At 36.8% G+C, this 17,294-nt stretch overlaps 1 protein-coding gene across 1 annotated transcript in view; it reads left to right on the forward strand.

Annotated features, from left to right (window-relative positions):
- The window catches only part of LOC150102416 (muscle-specific protein 300 kDa-like), a 1,203,500-nt gene that overhangs the window by 659,475 nt on the left and 526,731 nt on the right, over positions 1-17,294 (forward strand). Inside the window, exons 41-42 of the mRNA XM_090399574.1 lie at positions 128-308; positions 5,540-5,688. Of these exons, the coding sequence (XP_090255700.1) occupies positions 128-308; positions 5,540-5,688 (330 nt within the window). The remainder of the gene's footprint in view (positions 1-127; positions 309-5,539; positions 5,689-17,294) is intronic.

Below are 17,294 nucleotides of genomic sequence, written 5' to 3' on the forward strand. Positions count from 1 at the left end.
AATGCATTCAAGGAGAATGATGATAGGAATTCTGTAAATAATGGTTAATGAGTATTCTATGAATGCTAATATGATGCAAGTAAAAAGTTTTTCTACAAAACAGTAAAGTTTTTTTTTTAATTGTTAGGAACTGCTTGCTAAAAAAGCTCAAGGACAGCTAAAAGTTGACACTATGGTGCACTGTGGTGAAATTGTAATAGGAACAAGTTCTGATGCAGGAAAAAAGCTAATTTCTTTGGATATGGAAACACTTCAGTCAGACTTTAACAAACTTTTTACTGAAATTAAAGATTTACAAGAGAAATTAGGTATGGGATTTATCTATCTAAACTACTAAATTAACTTAAGGTCATTTGTATGAATCTTTTAATACTGTTTTAATCATGTGTACCTTATTAATATGTGCCAAGTTCTCTTCATGTATATGTTCCCCTTGATAATTCATGCAATTATCAAGTATTAAATTCATGAGGGAATAAAGAAAAAAATGTAATATAGTTGATCCATATTTTAATAATTTTAGCTATCTGTTACTAACATTTAGTCTCCTATATCTTTATCAGAATTATTATCAGAGCTGGCAGAAGACAACAAGGAATACCTTGTTGTCTTCCTTAATGACTTCATAGTACATTTCCAAGAATGGTTTTTCATCTGAAGGTGAATAATTAACTAGTTTCATCTTGGAATTAGCAGTCCTCCTTCCACCTTGTTGTCTTCCTTGATGACTTCATGGTACATTTCCAAGAATGGTTTTTCATCTGAAGGTGAATAATTAACTAGTTTCATCTTGGAATTAGCAGTCCTCCTTCCACTTCCAGAAACTTGAGCAATTGTGGATTTTGCAGCCTTATAAAGCAGAACAATTTGGCTGGAGAAGCACATGCAATTATCAGATAATATCTTAACTCCATCAGCCAAAAAATTCTAATTGCAGGACTAACCTTATACAACTTGCAACTTTCTCATCTTGAAATTATTATTATTATTATTACGGGTATCTCCATGGAGTCAGTAGACTCATCGCGGGAGACCCAAACTAGCAAAACAATATCTGTCATATCTCTTCTTGAATTCATTTACAGACGAAGAGCTCACAACTAAGTCAGGCAATGAATTCCACTCATTCACCACCCTCCAGGCAAAAAACCTTGTTCTGACACCTTTGTTAACCACACTCTTCTTTAATTTCCAGAGATGACCTCTTGTTCTTCCATCACTTTCACACAGCTGAAACATTTCCCCTGCATCAATCCTATAAAAACCTTTTAGTAATTTGAATGTTTCTATCATATCCCCTCTTCTTCGCCTATCAACCAATCTCTGCAATCCACAAGCTCTCAATCTATCAATGTAGGGAGCATTTTTTATATCACTCACCAACTTGGTCACTCTTCTCTGAACCCTCTCCACAGCCTCCTCATCTCCAAGGAATCCAGGTGCATGTGAATAGTTCTTTGTTCTTTAGGTCATTTCATTTTCTAGATAATGATTGCTTGAACTAAAAAATGTTCACATATAACTAATAATTAGGCTTAGTGAATAAATTATTTATTATGTTCTAGTTCAAACTAATTCCAGAAAACTGCAATGTGAATCGTCAGTTATTCTGCTGCAATGTTATAGCATGCTTATATTGAGCAACTTTTGCAGCCATAATAAGAAAGAAATTAAAACGAAATTGAAGGATGGAAACAGTGATTAAGTAATTTTTTCATTCAGGAATCTCACCGTTTCATGTTTATATCAGTAAGAAATTCTAAGGCAAATGAAAGACATTCTGTACAGAGCATGTATTCAGGTAATGATCTCCAATACAATAAAGTATCCCAGTTAACTCTGCTATCATTAGCAGATCATCTCCACCTAAACTTATTAAAGAACAAGTGTTGGAAAAACTTAAAGAAAAAATGCTACCTTCTTAGTGTCCTCAAATGGAAATAGGAATGATTTGGCACAGCAAGGGATTGGAATCTATGATTAGAATTACTCAGCTATCAGAGGTGTAATTTCAATAATTGAGCTAACTGAGATCATTAGAACAACATATTAGCTCAGCTATTGGAATTACACCTATCAACCAAGCAATTCCAATCATCAACTCTTCCATACCATGCATACTAAGATAACCATAGCCAGGTCTCACCAATGCCTACAACCTGAGGCATCAACATGTTTTCCAAGGTAACAAACTCTACCAATTTGTTCCTGATACTCCTGTCATTTGTGTATAGGCATATTAAGTTGCATGAATTTTTGTGTACTTGCTTCTATAGTTTACATGACAAAGTTGGATAACTTGCAGATCTCTATTCTTACATTATCCTTGCCTGGTCTTTGTAATCCTCATGGAATTGGTTATTACCATTTCTCTTATGCTGACTCCATAATGTCATTTATCTCTGTATCACATGCTGAATCTCTTCATTCCTCCATTTCACACCTACCTTATTTAATCTTCTGACCCTTGGAATACATTTTGACATTGCTTCTACTAGATAGCTCTTAAATATCCCCCAAGCTGCATTGATCTGTTTTCCAGCTAACTCCTCATTCTATGCTACACCTGCCATCTGTCTCCTGAGCTCTTCATAATCATCAGTCTTGTAATTCCACATATATCCTTTTTTCACGGAGGTCCTTGCACTGCTGCAACCACCCAGGTAATCACGTGATGGTCACTCTCACCAACTAGAGGGATTATTCCTCATAATCATTTCCATTGCAATGCACATTCCTCTTATTAATACAGTTACTTAACATGTTCTGTCATTTGCACAGAATCTCATTATTCCTCCCATTGATAATCTAGTTTTCCTGACTCTCTGTGTTAGGCCTCATACCACTTAATAATATTTCTAGACTCCTGATATCAAGAACATTCAAGTTTAGGCTATCTTTTTTTATACAAATTCATTTTTCTCAGAAACTCACTCTATACATCCAAATACTCTCAGTCATTCTTCCTAAACAGCCTATGCATTGAATCATTTGCCATCATAGCCTATCTTCCTAATTCATGTCTATCATATATAGGTAATATACCAATGATTTTTACTTTCTTATCCTTCACTCTCTGTCTCTCTCTTTCTCTTCTTCCAGTAGAGGATATGAAGTTAGTTCTTTCATATGATCTCTTGTAATGTACATTACCAGACAAATCATATCATTTGTTCCTACCAAAAATGTCATCTCTCTTTGAAGACCTTTGAAGAAAAAGTCTTAAAATCTGCCCCCACATAAACCCACTGTTTGGCTATGCTACGTATAATGTGTTCGCTATTTAGCTGCCTGGTCTGGATACAGTTTCTCAACACACACTGGTAATGCATTCCATTCACTGCCAATTCTCCATGTAAAAAATCTACTCTTCACACCCTTCTTCATCACGCTTTTACATAACTTCCAGGAATGACCTCTGGTTCTTCCCCTCTCACCTTCTACTCTTTTTATAATTCCCTCTGGATTAATCTGATAAAATCCTCTCACCAACTTAAATGTCTCTAACATGTCACCTCTCTTCCTCCTATCCACCAAACTCTGCAATCCACATTTCTTCAACTTCTCTCCATAGCCAGTATTCCAAAGTCCTGATATTGTCTTAGTCACTTGCCTCTGGACCCTCCTCAATGTCTCCACATCATATTGAAAACCAGGTGACCAGATCTGAGCACAGTAGTCCAAGTGTGGTCTGATTACTTCCTTATCCTTGCATGTTAGAGTTCTTCTTATCATAGCAGCACTATGATGTGCTGCTATGATAAGAAGTCTACTGTCAATCATCACTCCCAAATCTCTAATCTTATCCACTTCCTGCAATACAGCACCATTGATATAGTACACAGTCTTATATTTCTGCACTCCAAAATGTAACACCTTGCACTTATTGATATTAAAACTTCAGCCCCACTCTTTTCTCCAAGTAAAAAGTCTATTCAGATCTTCCTGAAGGGATTCAGCATCAGCAGTGCTACTTATAATTCTTCCCAACTTTGCATCATCAGCAGCAAATAACTGAAAATCCCCAGTCAGTCCACGTGATATATTGTATTGTTTACAAACAAGTTAAACAACAGGGGCTCAAGAACAGAACCCTGGGGCACTGTACTAGTTATCCTTCTTTTTTGAGACACTGCTCCATCATACACAACCTGCTGGTATTATTCAGAGAGAGCCAATTTCTGATCCATCTAACCATCTAAATCGTTTGATAGATTGATGGTAATCTATCAAACGATTTTACAAAGTCTAAGAATATCACTGTATATGATTCTCAGGTGAAGAAGACTGCCCCAAATTTCGAAAGCTTACATTCTAAGAACATCAGCCCAACAGCCAAGACAACCCTATTTAGCCTGCTGGAGGGGGGAGGGGCACATTTAGGACTCTAGGACCAACTTCAGTTGCCTTTCTTCGGCCTCATTTGCTTAGTGTTAGTTCTTGCATGCATATATCATTGTTTTGTGATCCCTGAAGATGGCAATGTAACATTGCTGAAATATAGGTAGTTATTAATTAAAGTTTTTATAATTAATAATATAGTTTTATGTTATAATTTCCTAAAAAATTAGAAGTATGTCTAACCAACATATAAACCTATCTACAAGAAATGGAGGTCAGATGTTAATAATAATAATAATAATAAATCTTACCTGATACAGTGCTGTTTTGTTTCTCCTTTTGCTGCTTATTCCTTTTGTCTTCCCCATGCCTCTCTAATCACATTTCAGTTTTTTTTAATTCTCTCATTGTCCATTTAAAGAGAGACATTTATTAAGAGGTATTTATTGAATGGTATTTATCAGATTGTGAGCAGAGAGATTTTTCATATGGTGCAAAAATACAAGAGTCATCTCATCCCCTGAAGTGGTGAGTAAGCAAGTGAGAGGTAATTGTGTTTGCATAGCGAGTGGTTGAAACATGGAACATATTGCAATATGCAGTGAGAGTGCAGCATATAATGAGTTTAAGCAGTAGTATTCTGTCTGTTTCCTAAGGCCAACCTCCTATGATGAGTCTTATTACTGAACAAAATTTTGAAATTATATTAATAATAATTATAAATGAAACTGGTGTGACCGTTTAGCCCTAACTTTTGAAGACTAGTGGGTAGTGGTCATCTCTGACCTTAGTCAATCATAGAATGCTAGTCCAAGACTATCAGCGATTTCAATTGTCATACGGGGAGAAGAGCATGCTGGCACCATCTTGTGGTCTCTAACCCTAACGCAATATTATTGTCTGATATGGTGTGTATTCTACAATTGATTTTCTTGAGTTTACAGAACGAAAAGCACAAGTTTTCAGGTGGAATGCCCTGTTTGCCCATTCCAGCAATCAACTAACTTGGGAACTAAACTTAGAAAAAGTTTGTATAGTCAATGGCTAGAATCGAACTTAAAATGGTCATTCTTCGGGCAACCTAGCACTGTGCAATCACCATTTCCACAGAGCTCCACAGGTTTGCTGTTATTCCCTTTTTTATTATATTTTTATATTCTACACTAATGTCATATTGATAATATTTTTTTCATTTTAGATAACATATGCATACAACTTCGAGAATTTAAAGATGAATATGAAAAGGTGGGAGAATGGTTACAGCTAATGGAAGCAGAAATAAAAACACAACGGGCAACATTGAAACCTACATTACAAGAAAAAGAAGCTGTTGCAAAATATGCTAAGGTACAATTTGTTATGCTTTTAATTTCCTTTTATGGTACATTAAGATCTATAAAATATATTTTAAAGAATATAATATTAATTATATTTAATTTTAAATAAAATTATATGTAAAATTTTTATTTTTTTTAAAACAAATAGTATAGTAAATTTAAGACTTTCATTTATTTGATGATTTTAATTTTAATTTGCAAAAAAATTTAGGTGTTCCAATTTTTTAAAAAAGATATAAAATATTTGGAATTTAGGTATGCAGTGTGAAATTTTTCTCAGCATACATAGCATGTGCCACTTGTCATCACCTACATCTCTAGAATTAAAAGATCTTTTGAGTCACTAAATTTAAGACTGATATCCTTATTGACATCTTCAGAGCATTCCCAAATACAGTCATATGTTTGTATTTTATTACAGTTATTTGTAATAAAATTTATTATATTACAGTTATTTGTTTGTATTTTTCAAGCATCAAAACATTATTATTATTATTATTATTGTTATTATTATTATTATTATTATTATGTGGCAACTCCAGGGGAGTCCAAAGACTAATCGAGAAAGGGCACCTACTCCACAACTCTCCATCTCCATCACTCAATCCACCAACTACAACGAACCATGACTACTTTCATCATCTACAGCAATCCCATCTACCACCAACACCAGTATTTTCACAGACAATCACAAACATCCATGCCCATGGTGGAATTCGAACCCGCAGCCTTTTGGATGGAGAGCAAATACACTAACCACTTGTCCAACCAGGCCAGCAATTAATTAACAATAATTAGCTGAAAACACAAAGGTGTTTATAATAATATGGTTGTATTAATAAGGTCATGGGGCACTTGCCAGATTGTGTTACTGTTTTCAGAAATGTGGGAAACACAAATTGTCTCATATTATTTCTGGTTTCTACATGCATACTTTCCAGAAACATCAAACTATGTAGAAAGAAAAAGATTGCTTTCAGGATATGTTAGAAACTGATAAATTTTAAATTCTAATTACGATTTAAATTTTTATCAGTTTAATTAAAATTTAAGATTAAAAAAAAAATCAGCTAATGCCTTTTTGTTTCAGCATAGGGAGTAAGCGAGGTGGTTTTAGCCCTATCTAACTTTTGGAGACTGAGTGAGTAGTTTGATCTCCACTGGTAGCCAATCAGAGATAGCTGCCTCAAGGTTATCACTAATTAATCGGTACGCAGTGAAGAAGGTGGCTATAAAGTGCCACCATCTTGTGGTCCTTAACCCTAACACAATTTTAATGTCTGAAAATAGTGTGCATTCGACGGCCGATTTTCTTGAGTTTACGGGGGGGGGGGATGAGTTTCTAGGAGAAAAAAACCCACTTGCCTGTGCCAGAGATTGACTAACTTGGGAACCGGTTGAGAAAAGCTTAGAAAATGTTCCTCTAGTCTTTGACTAGATTCAAACATAAGTCTTTCCTCGTGCGGTCAGGTGCCATAGAGTGCAAACGGCACTTCTACTGAGCTACACAGGCTCATCTTAAAAAATTTAAGATTTGGATTTTAATTAATTTAAAAATAAAAAAATTCAATATTTTTCTGTATTTTAAAATTTCTAAAGATTTATATAATTATATTTCAATCTACATTAATCCGATATGGACTATTTACATATGACTGGCATTTTGAAAGAAAAAAATAGGCATGAATGTAAATTGATTTGTTATTATTAATATTATTATTATTCAGGCCTCCATGGAATCAAAAGACTCATCTTGGAAGGTCCTTCCTATGAAACACAAAATTTATCATACCACTCCTTGAACTCATTGACCATTCTTGCTCTCACCACTCTATCAGGCAATGCATTCCATGGTTCAACCACCCTCCATGCAAAGAAACTACTGCTCACCCTCTTGCTCACAGCTTCCTTTCATAACTTCCAGGGATGGTCCCCTGTTATTGCTCCTTCCTACTATTCCACCAAGCAAAAGAACTTCCCAGTGTCAACCCTGTAACTACCTCTCAACAGTTTAAAAGTATCAATAATAATATAACCTCTCCTTCTATCTACCAAACTCTGCAGTCTACATTCCCTCAGCTGATCCTCATGACTAACATTGTACAGTCCTGAAACCATCTTTGTTATCCACCTCTGTATCCTTTCCACAGTTAATTTTTCCCCTTTCAAATCCTGGGGAACCAAATTTGAGAACAACAGTCTAAGGGTGGTCTGATCAGGGTCTTATACAATGGAACAATAATTCTTTTATCTCTGCAGGTCAGAGTCCTTCTCAGTATTGCAGCAATCTTCTGGGTTACCTTCACCACCTTTGTGATATGTTCCCTGAATTTCACCCCCAGATCTCTTGTCTTCCCTACTTCCTCCAATTGAGTATGCAACCTTCTATTAACTTAACCCAAACTTCAAGACTGCATTTTGCAGCATTAAACTGAAATCCCCATTCATTTGCCATCTGTCAAGTTTATTCAAATCCTCTTGCAGGGCTGCCACATCTGCACTATTACTAATAGTGATTAATGATTACTAATAATAATAGATTAGTGATTACTGATAGTAATTAAGTTAGTAGTTAAACTTTTTAGAAATATGATAAAAGGAGATGCAAATTAAACAATGCTTTCATGGTCTGGATGACCAACATCCAAAAATTTAGAAAAGCATCACTGAAGCATATAAATGAAAACTTACCCATCAAAAGAACATGTCCATTATCTTGTTTTAGAACATGACTAATATGAGATATATGTTCAATTGCAAACTTGAACATAACAGTGACATAGGTGCTTTACTCATCATGTTATATTCACTCAAATGATTAATTAAAATTATAATAATGCAATTAACTCACATAAAATATTATTTATTACTTAAAAAGAGAGCCAAAAGGCTTCACTTCAGCGATGTAAAATCATTCAAAATCACATTATTTATTAGTAAAATGTTTGCGTGAGTATTACAGGCATCTTCAGCACATGTAAAAAGCAAATTAAACAACAACTGTCGATTCCAAAAGGCGTTACCTAAGTAGTTAATGTAAGATAACTAAAAAAGGTCATTAAATTTCCGAACTTATTTAAAAAATAAAAAAATAGATAAATAAATTATATATATATATATATATATATATATATATATATATAATTAAAAAGTTAGGAAAGATTAACTGATCTAAAAAGTACTATCTCCCACAAAGGGTATAGGTGACCATCGGATCTGTTTAAGTTAGGAGAGTGAAGTCAAGTTTCACATGTTTCTTTATAAAGCTGTTCCATGAGGAACTGACTTAATAAATAACATTTTACATGAGTTAATTCCGTTATTATAATTTTAATTAATATGTCTACTCACGGTATTTCCTTACTGAAACATCATTCAAATAATGTTCCATTATAGTAGTGAGTTAATCCATATCTGTTAGTTCATCGTATATTTTAGCCTCTTCCTCAGGAAACATGTCGTCTCCAAAAAATAAATTTCTTTTTAAATACTTTAATACATTAACTCTGCTAGTAATTTTGGATTTTCTGTTTACTGGATGCCATCTTTTGCAGACAGATATATTCACACATCTTCATATCATGATCCTCCATAAGAAATTGGTATTATCAATGCACAGAGAACTCACAATTTGTTCTGATTCTCTTCTTACATCTTCATCCACTAGTGTTTTTCTTGACAAATGTTCAAGAAGTTTGTCCATTGGTTGTTTGAAACAAACTTTCATTGCTTCAGAGACAATTGCAAAAAGTGTAGACCTGTCTTCATCATCTATAAGACGATTATAGAATACTCAATAAACTTCATGAATCTACAAGCACATTAATTTATTTCCATCTTGTAGATGGATATTTGGAATCAATAAAACTCCATGAATTACATGAGCAAAGTCATGCAAATTGAACATATAATGACTTTTTGATAGTGCGGGAAGGAATTTTTTTAGTAACTTCTTTGTAAACATACTTTGTTTGTTCTACTACTACTACCTTTCCAAATCTTGCTTTAGATGCATTGTATCCTTTTGAGAAGTGCCAGTCGGTGATTGAAGAAAAGATCTTTGTTAAAGTAAGTTAATCAAAAACATCGATGGCCATGACATTCATATGATGAGTAAAACGTGATGTAATATCATTACAATCCACAACCACCACCACCTGGGGGGGGGTCCCATAGTTGAAATTAATAACATTATCGCAACGGTTCAATTGGTGGCTGAACACTCTAGTTTTCCTTGGCTGGCATATTGAGATCATCTATAAAAACAAAGGACTTTCTTCAAATTAAGTGGATATTGAATCCAACATTATTTCAAAGCTGAATAGAGAAACTACAAGAGTTTTGTGCCGAATAGAGAAACTACAAGAGTTTCATGCCAAATAGAGAAACTACAAGAGTTTCGTGCCGAATATAGAAACTATAAAAATTTCAGCGGATCCAAGCATAAGCAAACCTTTGCTGACAGGGGCAACTCATAATAAAGGTGGAGTAAGCTCTGATCACTATCCTTAGTATTTCCCATAATGTAAAACACATCTCCTAGCAGACACGTATGATGTTATAAATTATGGGTGGGTCACTAACCAGACCAGTTTCGACCTTTGTTGAATGTTCAAGTACAGGTCAAACTCCAAAAACTCAGCATTATTCCCCTCAGTAGCAGGCTCACCCTGCCACTGAGAAGAACTCTCAGAACCGGTTGGCTCTACACTATGGCAGGCTCACCCCACTACCAAGCAGAATCACTCATTTGCTCATATCTCATCCGAGGGATAACAGCAACAGCCGTACCTCAGTTAACTTCATGAACTATAGCATTGCTATTCATTATCACCCCCCCCCCCACACACACACACCCAGGACCTGGGTGACAACAACAGCCGAGCCTCAGTTAAAACTTCATGGGCTACAGCATTGCCATTCATCACCCATGCTTCCAACCAATTTCGACCCTTGTTAAGGTCTCGTCAGTAGGAGCCAGACCCTGGTGTAAATACTTACTCAGATTGAAGTGATGCAGAACTTATACTTTACCATATGAGTTGCCAAAAAAGATGTCACATCAAGGCACCAAGAATTACTGGAAAAAGAGAGCCAATAGGCTTTACTTCAGTGATGCAAAGTGAAGTGAATATTGATTCCAACATTATTTTAAAGCTGAATAGAGAAACTACAAGAGTTTTGTGCCGAATATAGAAAACTTAAAGTTTCGGCGGATTCAAGCATAAGCAAACCTTTCATGACAGGGGCAACTCATAGTAAAGGTGAAGTAAGCTCTGATCACTATTCTTAGTATTTCCCATAATGTAAAACACATCTCCTAGTGGACATGTATGATGTCATACATTATGGGGGAGTCACTATCCAGACCGGTTTCGGCCTTTGTTGAGGTCTCGTCAGTGGGAGCCAGACCCAGATGTAAATACTCAGGTTGAAGTGATGCAGAATTTATAGTTTACCATACGATTTTTCAGTAACACACTTTCTTCCCATTCTAGGTCCAAACACTCCTTTTCTTCTCCTATCCAATTGGGACATAATAATATCTTGCGTTTGGCTAGCTGTTGTCCTTGCAGAAAAGTTCACACTAGGGATTTATTTTTCTTTTAGTGAATGTACAAGATAACTATTAGTTAGTGCTGATTTTCCAGTTCCTGTAGGCCCTACAAAAAGTGAGGTATCTCATGATAAATAAATCTGAAGCATAAATTTCTGTTGTACTGTTTCATCTGTGGGAATTATAAATTCATTAACATGTGCATCTTTTGGTAAACTGGTTTCTGATTTATCTATTGTATCCAGCCATTTGATCCAATCTCTTTTTTTTGTATTGTACATAAAATCATATACTGTCTCCTTATCCAGGAAAAGTTGATTTTTGTTCAGACGGAATATTTTAGGTTTGTGATGATTTTGAACATTACTAATCACAAGTTCTCCGTAAAATTCATCAAATTTTATCCTTCTGACATTATCTATTGCTGCTCCAATTGTCCATACCATAGCAAAGAGAAAAGGTGTCTGAAGTCTTGCTGTTATTTCTGATATTAAAATTTATAGTCAAATAAATATCCAATGTTTTACAACTGTCATATTATGGGTGGTACAATAAGTTACTATGGTTGGATATGAATTACAGATGATCCTATAAACTTTAGTTAATCATGTACAAATTTATGAAGGGCTTTGCTTGTCTGTTTGTTTTCTACATAATAATAAAAGCATGTGAATGGATATTTATTTTGCAAAAAATGACTAACTAGTCTTCTTCTTCTGCAGCTTTTCCCCGCTTAAGTAGGGTCGTTGTTTGTGGTGAGTCTCCTCCACAACCGCCTATCTTGGGCTGTAGCCACATCCAAGTTCTTCATCCTCAAGTCCTCCTCCACCATCTCCCTCCATCTCTTCTTTGGCCATCTGCACTTCTTCTTCACCTGCGCATCCATCTGCATGACCTTACTTCCCACATACTCTTCCTCCCTCCTCATCACATAACCAAACCATCTCGATGCCTCCTATATCTTTGCTCCTAAGTTTGTAACTTTCACTGTTCCCCTTACATAATTATTTCTCAGACGATCCTTTCTGGTCACACCGCACATCCACCTAAGCATTCTCATCTCCGCTACCTCCATCCTGCTGATGTTATTTTTCCTCAGGGCCACAGTTTCCGTAGATACGTCATAGCTGGTCTCACTACTGTCCTGTAGATTTTACCATTAAGATTGATCAGTACCCTCTTATCACATAGCACTCCAGCCATCTCTTTCTAGTTCCTCCATCCTGCATCCCACTTCCTTCTCGGCCTCACCATCCTCTTTCATTGTTGAAGCTAAGTATCTAAAGTCACTGACCTTCCTGATGACATTTCCTTCCAGCTCTAGATCTGTCTCCTGCTTGCCATCCACTTTGCAACACATATACTCTGTCTTACCTCTGCTCAGTCTCATATCTCTCGCTTCCAGTACTTTCCTCCAACTTTCCAGTTTAGCTGCCACTTCTTCACTTGATTCTGCTCACAGCACGATGTCATCTGCATACAACATACCCCAAGGTGTGTCTTCTCTCACCTCCTCTGTCACCACCTCCATCACAATATTAAACAAGAATGGACTTAATGCTGACCCTTAATGCAAGCCAACTGTCACTGGAAAACTTTCTGTCTCTCCCAGGCAGGTTCGAACTCTTGTCTTCACATTTCTGTACATCTCCTGCACCAATCTGACATATTTTTCCGGTACCTCCTTCTCCCTCAAACACCTCCAGACTTCTTTCCTTGGCACTCTATCATAAGCTTTCTCCAGATCAATAAAAACTAGATGTAGCTCCTGTTGCTTCCCTCGAAACTTTTCCATCATCTGTCGTAACCCAAAGATAGCATCTGTCATCGATCGACCAAGCTTGAAGCCAAATTGCTCCTTTGCAATCTCCACTTCCTTCCTCAGTCTTCCATCAAGAACCCTCTCTAGGATCTTCATTGTGTGGGGCATCAACTTTATTCCTCTGTAATTCTTACAGTCTTGGGCATCCCCTTTACTCTTGTAGATGGAGACAAGAGTACTTTCCCCTCCATTCCCCAGGTATATTTTCCTGTTGACAAATTTTTATTAACAGGTCCCACAGCAGGTCAATTCCCTCTTCCCCTAATGCCTTCCATGCCTCCACTGGTATCCTGTCAGGGCCTACCAATTTTCCATTCTTCATCCTCTTTACAGCTTCCTTCACTTCCACTCTACTAATGTTCTGCACCATCCCCTCATTAGGCTCCCTATCTTCTCTGTGAGTCCTTGCATTTTCTTCATTCAAAAGCCCTTCAAAGTATATTCTCTATCTGTTTCTTATATCCACATCCTTCCTTAATTCTCTTCCTCCAGAGTCTTTGATCTGCCTCACATGTACAATGTCCTTCGATGCCTTATTTCTACATTTTGCCAATCAATAAATCTTTCTCTGTTCTTCCTTTGTTTCTAATTGATCATAAAGGTCTTGATATAACATGACCTTTGCCTGTGCAACAACTCTTTTGGCTTCTTGCTTTTTCTTTCTGTACTCCTTTCTGTCCTCTTCCACTCTTGACTCATCCGACTTCTGCTTTGCCTTCCTCTTAGCCATCACTGCATCTTGTACATTATTATTCCACCACCAGCCCTCCTTCTGCTCTCTAATCTTTCCAGATGTTTCACCAAGCACCTCAATTGCACAGCTTAGAATTACTTTAGAATTATGTCTCCACCAGTCTTGTACACTTTCTAGTCCATCTGAAATCCTCTCTAACACCTTCTCCCTAAAACGGTTCTTCACACCCTCTTCTTTTAGGTGAAACCACTTAATTTTCTTCCTCTCGTGGCTTCCAAAGGTTCCTGTCTTTGATTTTATTTCAAAGTCTGTGCACAGCAGCTGGTGTTGCTGCACCACCTAATCTGTTGGGATTACCTTACAATTTGTTACTGCCTTAAGATGTTTTCTTCTAGTCAAAATGTATTCAATCTGTGAACTGTTGTTGCCACTTCTGAATGTTATCGAATGCTCTTTCCCTCTTACAGAAAAAGGAGTTCACAATTGCCAGATCAACCGCTACTGCATGCAAAAGTCCAAGATCCTATCTCCTTCCTGGTTCATCATTTCCACTCCATGGCACCACGCACCCTTTCACAGTCTTTATTCTGTCTCCCTATGTGTCCGTTCAAGTCTCCTCTGACAATCACCATCTCGTTTTCTTCCAGTTCCCTCATTTCTTCATCTAGCACATTCCAGAATTCATCCTTCTCTTCTGCTGTACAGCCAACTTGTGGGGCATATACACATAAGACAACCAGCTGTTCTTCTCCAAGATCCAGTTTCATTTGCATGATCCTATCGTTCCTCCTGCTCACTTCCAGTACTTCTCCCTTCATTCTGCCACACACTACAATTTTGACACCATTTCTTCCCTCTTTATTCGCTCCAGAGTAGAACAATTTATACCCATCTCCTAGTTCCTTCGCTTTTTCCCCCGTCCACCTTGTTTCCTTCATGCATAAAATGTCCAACTTCCTCTTCCTCATCATGTCTGCCACCTCTCTTCCCCTTCCAGTCATGCTTCCAACATTCAACGTTCCCACTCGCAACAGTAATAAACCAGTAATAAATACTTTTGTATGTCTATTATTATTATTATCATCATCTGACCTCCATGGAGTCAGAAAGTCATCATGGGAGGTACAGACTTTTGCATGCAATGCTCATCCAACCATGCCTTAAACTGATTCAATGTGTCTACATTCACAACACACTCAAGCAATGTATACCACTCAATAACTACTCTCCATGCAAAGAACCTACTCCTCACTTCTCTGCTAACACCTTCTTTATACAGTTTACAGGGATTGCCTCTTGTTCTATCCCTCTCTCCCATTTTTTGAAAACTCTTTTCCATGCCAACCTGATAACAACCCCTGACTAGCTTATATGTCTCAATCATATCCTCCTTCTCCTATTCACAATGCTTTGCAATTTACATTTTCTCTGTCTTTGTACCTCATATTCCAAAGACCACCGACCATCTTTGTGAATCTTCTCTGGACCCTTCCCAGCATATCCTCATCACCATGAAAACCTGATGACCAACTCTGTGCACAATAATGCATATGAGTCTTGATCAAGGACAATGGCATCATAACCTCTCTATTTCTGAATCTCAGGGTCCTCCACATCATTGCCATTATCTGATGTGATGTCTTTATAACTTGGGCAATATGGTCCCTGAATTTCAGTTCCTTGTTCACCATCACTCCTAGATCTCTAATCTCCTCTACTACTTCCTTTAAACTTCCCCACCGAGTGTGTACTGCTGTTATCAACCAATTTCAGTATTCTAATTCTCATTAATCTCTCCAGTACCTTTCCCACAACTCCAGATATATGGATTGTCCTATAATTTGAAGCTACAGCCTTATCACCACCACCACCTTTATGCAGCTGAACAATTCTGCCTTCCTTCCACTCCCTTAGAACCTGTGCTGTTTTAAGACTCTTATTAAACATGCATGCCAGTGCTACTGTCAATTCCCTGGAACATTCCCATAAGATATTTGGTAATATATCATCAAATCCTATCACCTTATTTACATCAAGGTTATTTAATTCCTGAAATACCTCCTGCTCACTCTCCTATGTCAATACCTCAATGGTGTGTTCTTCAGTAGTTACCATTCTACTATTTTCATCCATTAACTTCATCTTACCATGATCATTCTTCCTTTTACTTTCCACATATCTAAAAAACTCTAGGGTTTTTCTTTGCCTGATTTGCCAATTTTTGCTCATAATGTACTTTTCTTGTACTTACTGAGTTAGTATCCTGGCTTGTCCTTTATACTCTTCATGTAACTGATTATTACCATTATTCTTGTACTACTTCAAAAGTACCTTTTCTTCCAGATTTCATGCTTAAGCTACTCATTCATCCATTTTACATCATTATTCAGCCTTTTGGCTTTTGGAATACATTCACTCATTAGCTTATTAATAGGGACAACAGTGGTAGGCAAATCCATCATATTATAAAGTATGGTCACATAATTTGTGTGATACGGAATCAATTACACATATGTGAATGAGTGCTTACTGGGAATATCAGTATGGAAAATGTGTTGTATATGCTACGTGCATTTATTTATTTTTATAATTCTCTGTTTTGTTTTGTATTGTATTTTCTTTAAGATCTTATCAGTAATATCATTATAATCCACATACATTTTTCCATAGTAATATATACATACATAATTTTCTTGAATGTAATTTGAATGTCTCAATCATATCACCCCTTTTCCACCTATCGACCAATTTTTGCAACCCACAAATCTTCAACTTGTTCTCATTAGGTTCATTCCACAGACCTGCTATCATCTTGGTCACTCATCTCTGGATCCTCTCCACCTCCTCCCCCATCAAGAAGAAGGAGCCCATATCTGGGCACAGTAGTCTAGATGGGGTCTTATCAAGGCTCGATACAGAGGAACAATAACTTGTTTGTCTCTGCTTGTTAAAGTATTTTTCAGAAGCCAAGTGATTTGATGAGCTGATTTAGCCACTTTTGCAATGTGCCCCATAAACTTCAATTCCCTATCCACCAACACTCCCAAATCCCTGACCTCATCAATCTCCTGGAGTACAGTTCCACCAATGTGATATACTGCTAATCTTTACACCCCAAAATGCATAACCTTATACTTTTCCACATTAAATTGACATCCATTTTTCCTAGCCCAGACCTCCAAACTATCCAAATCATCCTGCAGAATTTTGACATCCTGTGCACTCACAATTGCTCTACCCAACTTTGCATCATCAGCAAACCAGTGAACATTTCATCTCAAATCCTTTCCTATATCAATGATGAACAAATTGAAAAGTAGTGGTCCAAGAACAGAACCCTGCGGCACACCACTAGTCACAAGCCGTCTTTTGGACTCAACTCCTGAATAAACCACTCTCTGGTATTTCTCCATCAGCCACCCTCCTATCCATCTCACCAACCCTATATCCATCCCCATCTGCTCCAGTTTACTGATTACAGTTCCATGTGGTATCCTTTTCAAGTCCTTGGCAAGGTCCAGTAGAATCACTGTAAACCCATTA

Source organism: Typopeltis vanoorti, chromosome 10, assembly GCF_054136105.1.
Source record: "Typopeltis vanoorti isolate ZY-2024b chromosome 10, IOZ_Tvanoo_1.0, whole genome shotgun sequence".
In the NCBI taxonomy this organism is placed as follows: domain Eukaryota; kingdom Metazoa; phylum Arthropoda; class Arachnida; order Uropygi; family Thelyphonidae; genus Typopeltis; species Typopeltis vanoorti.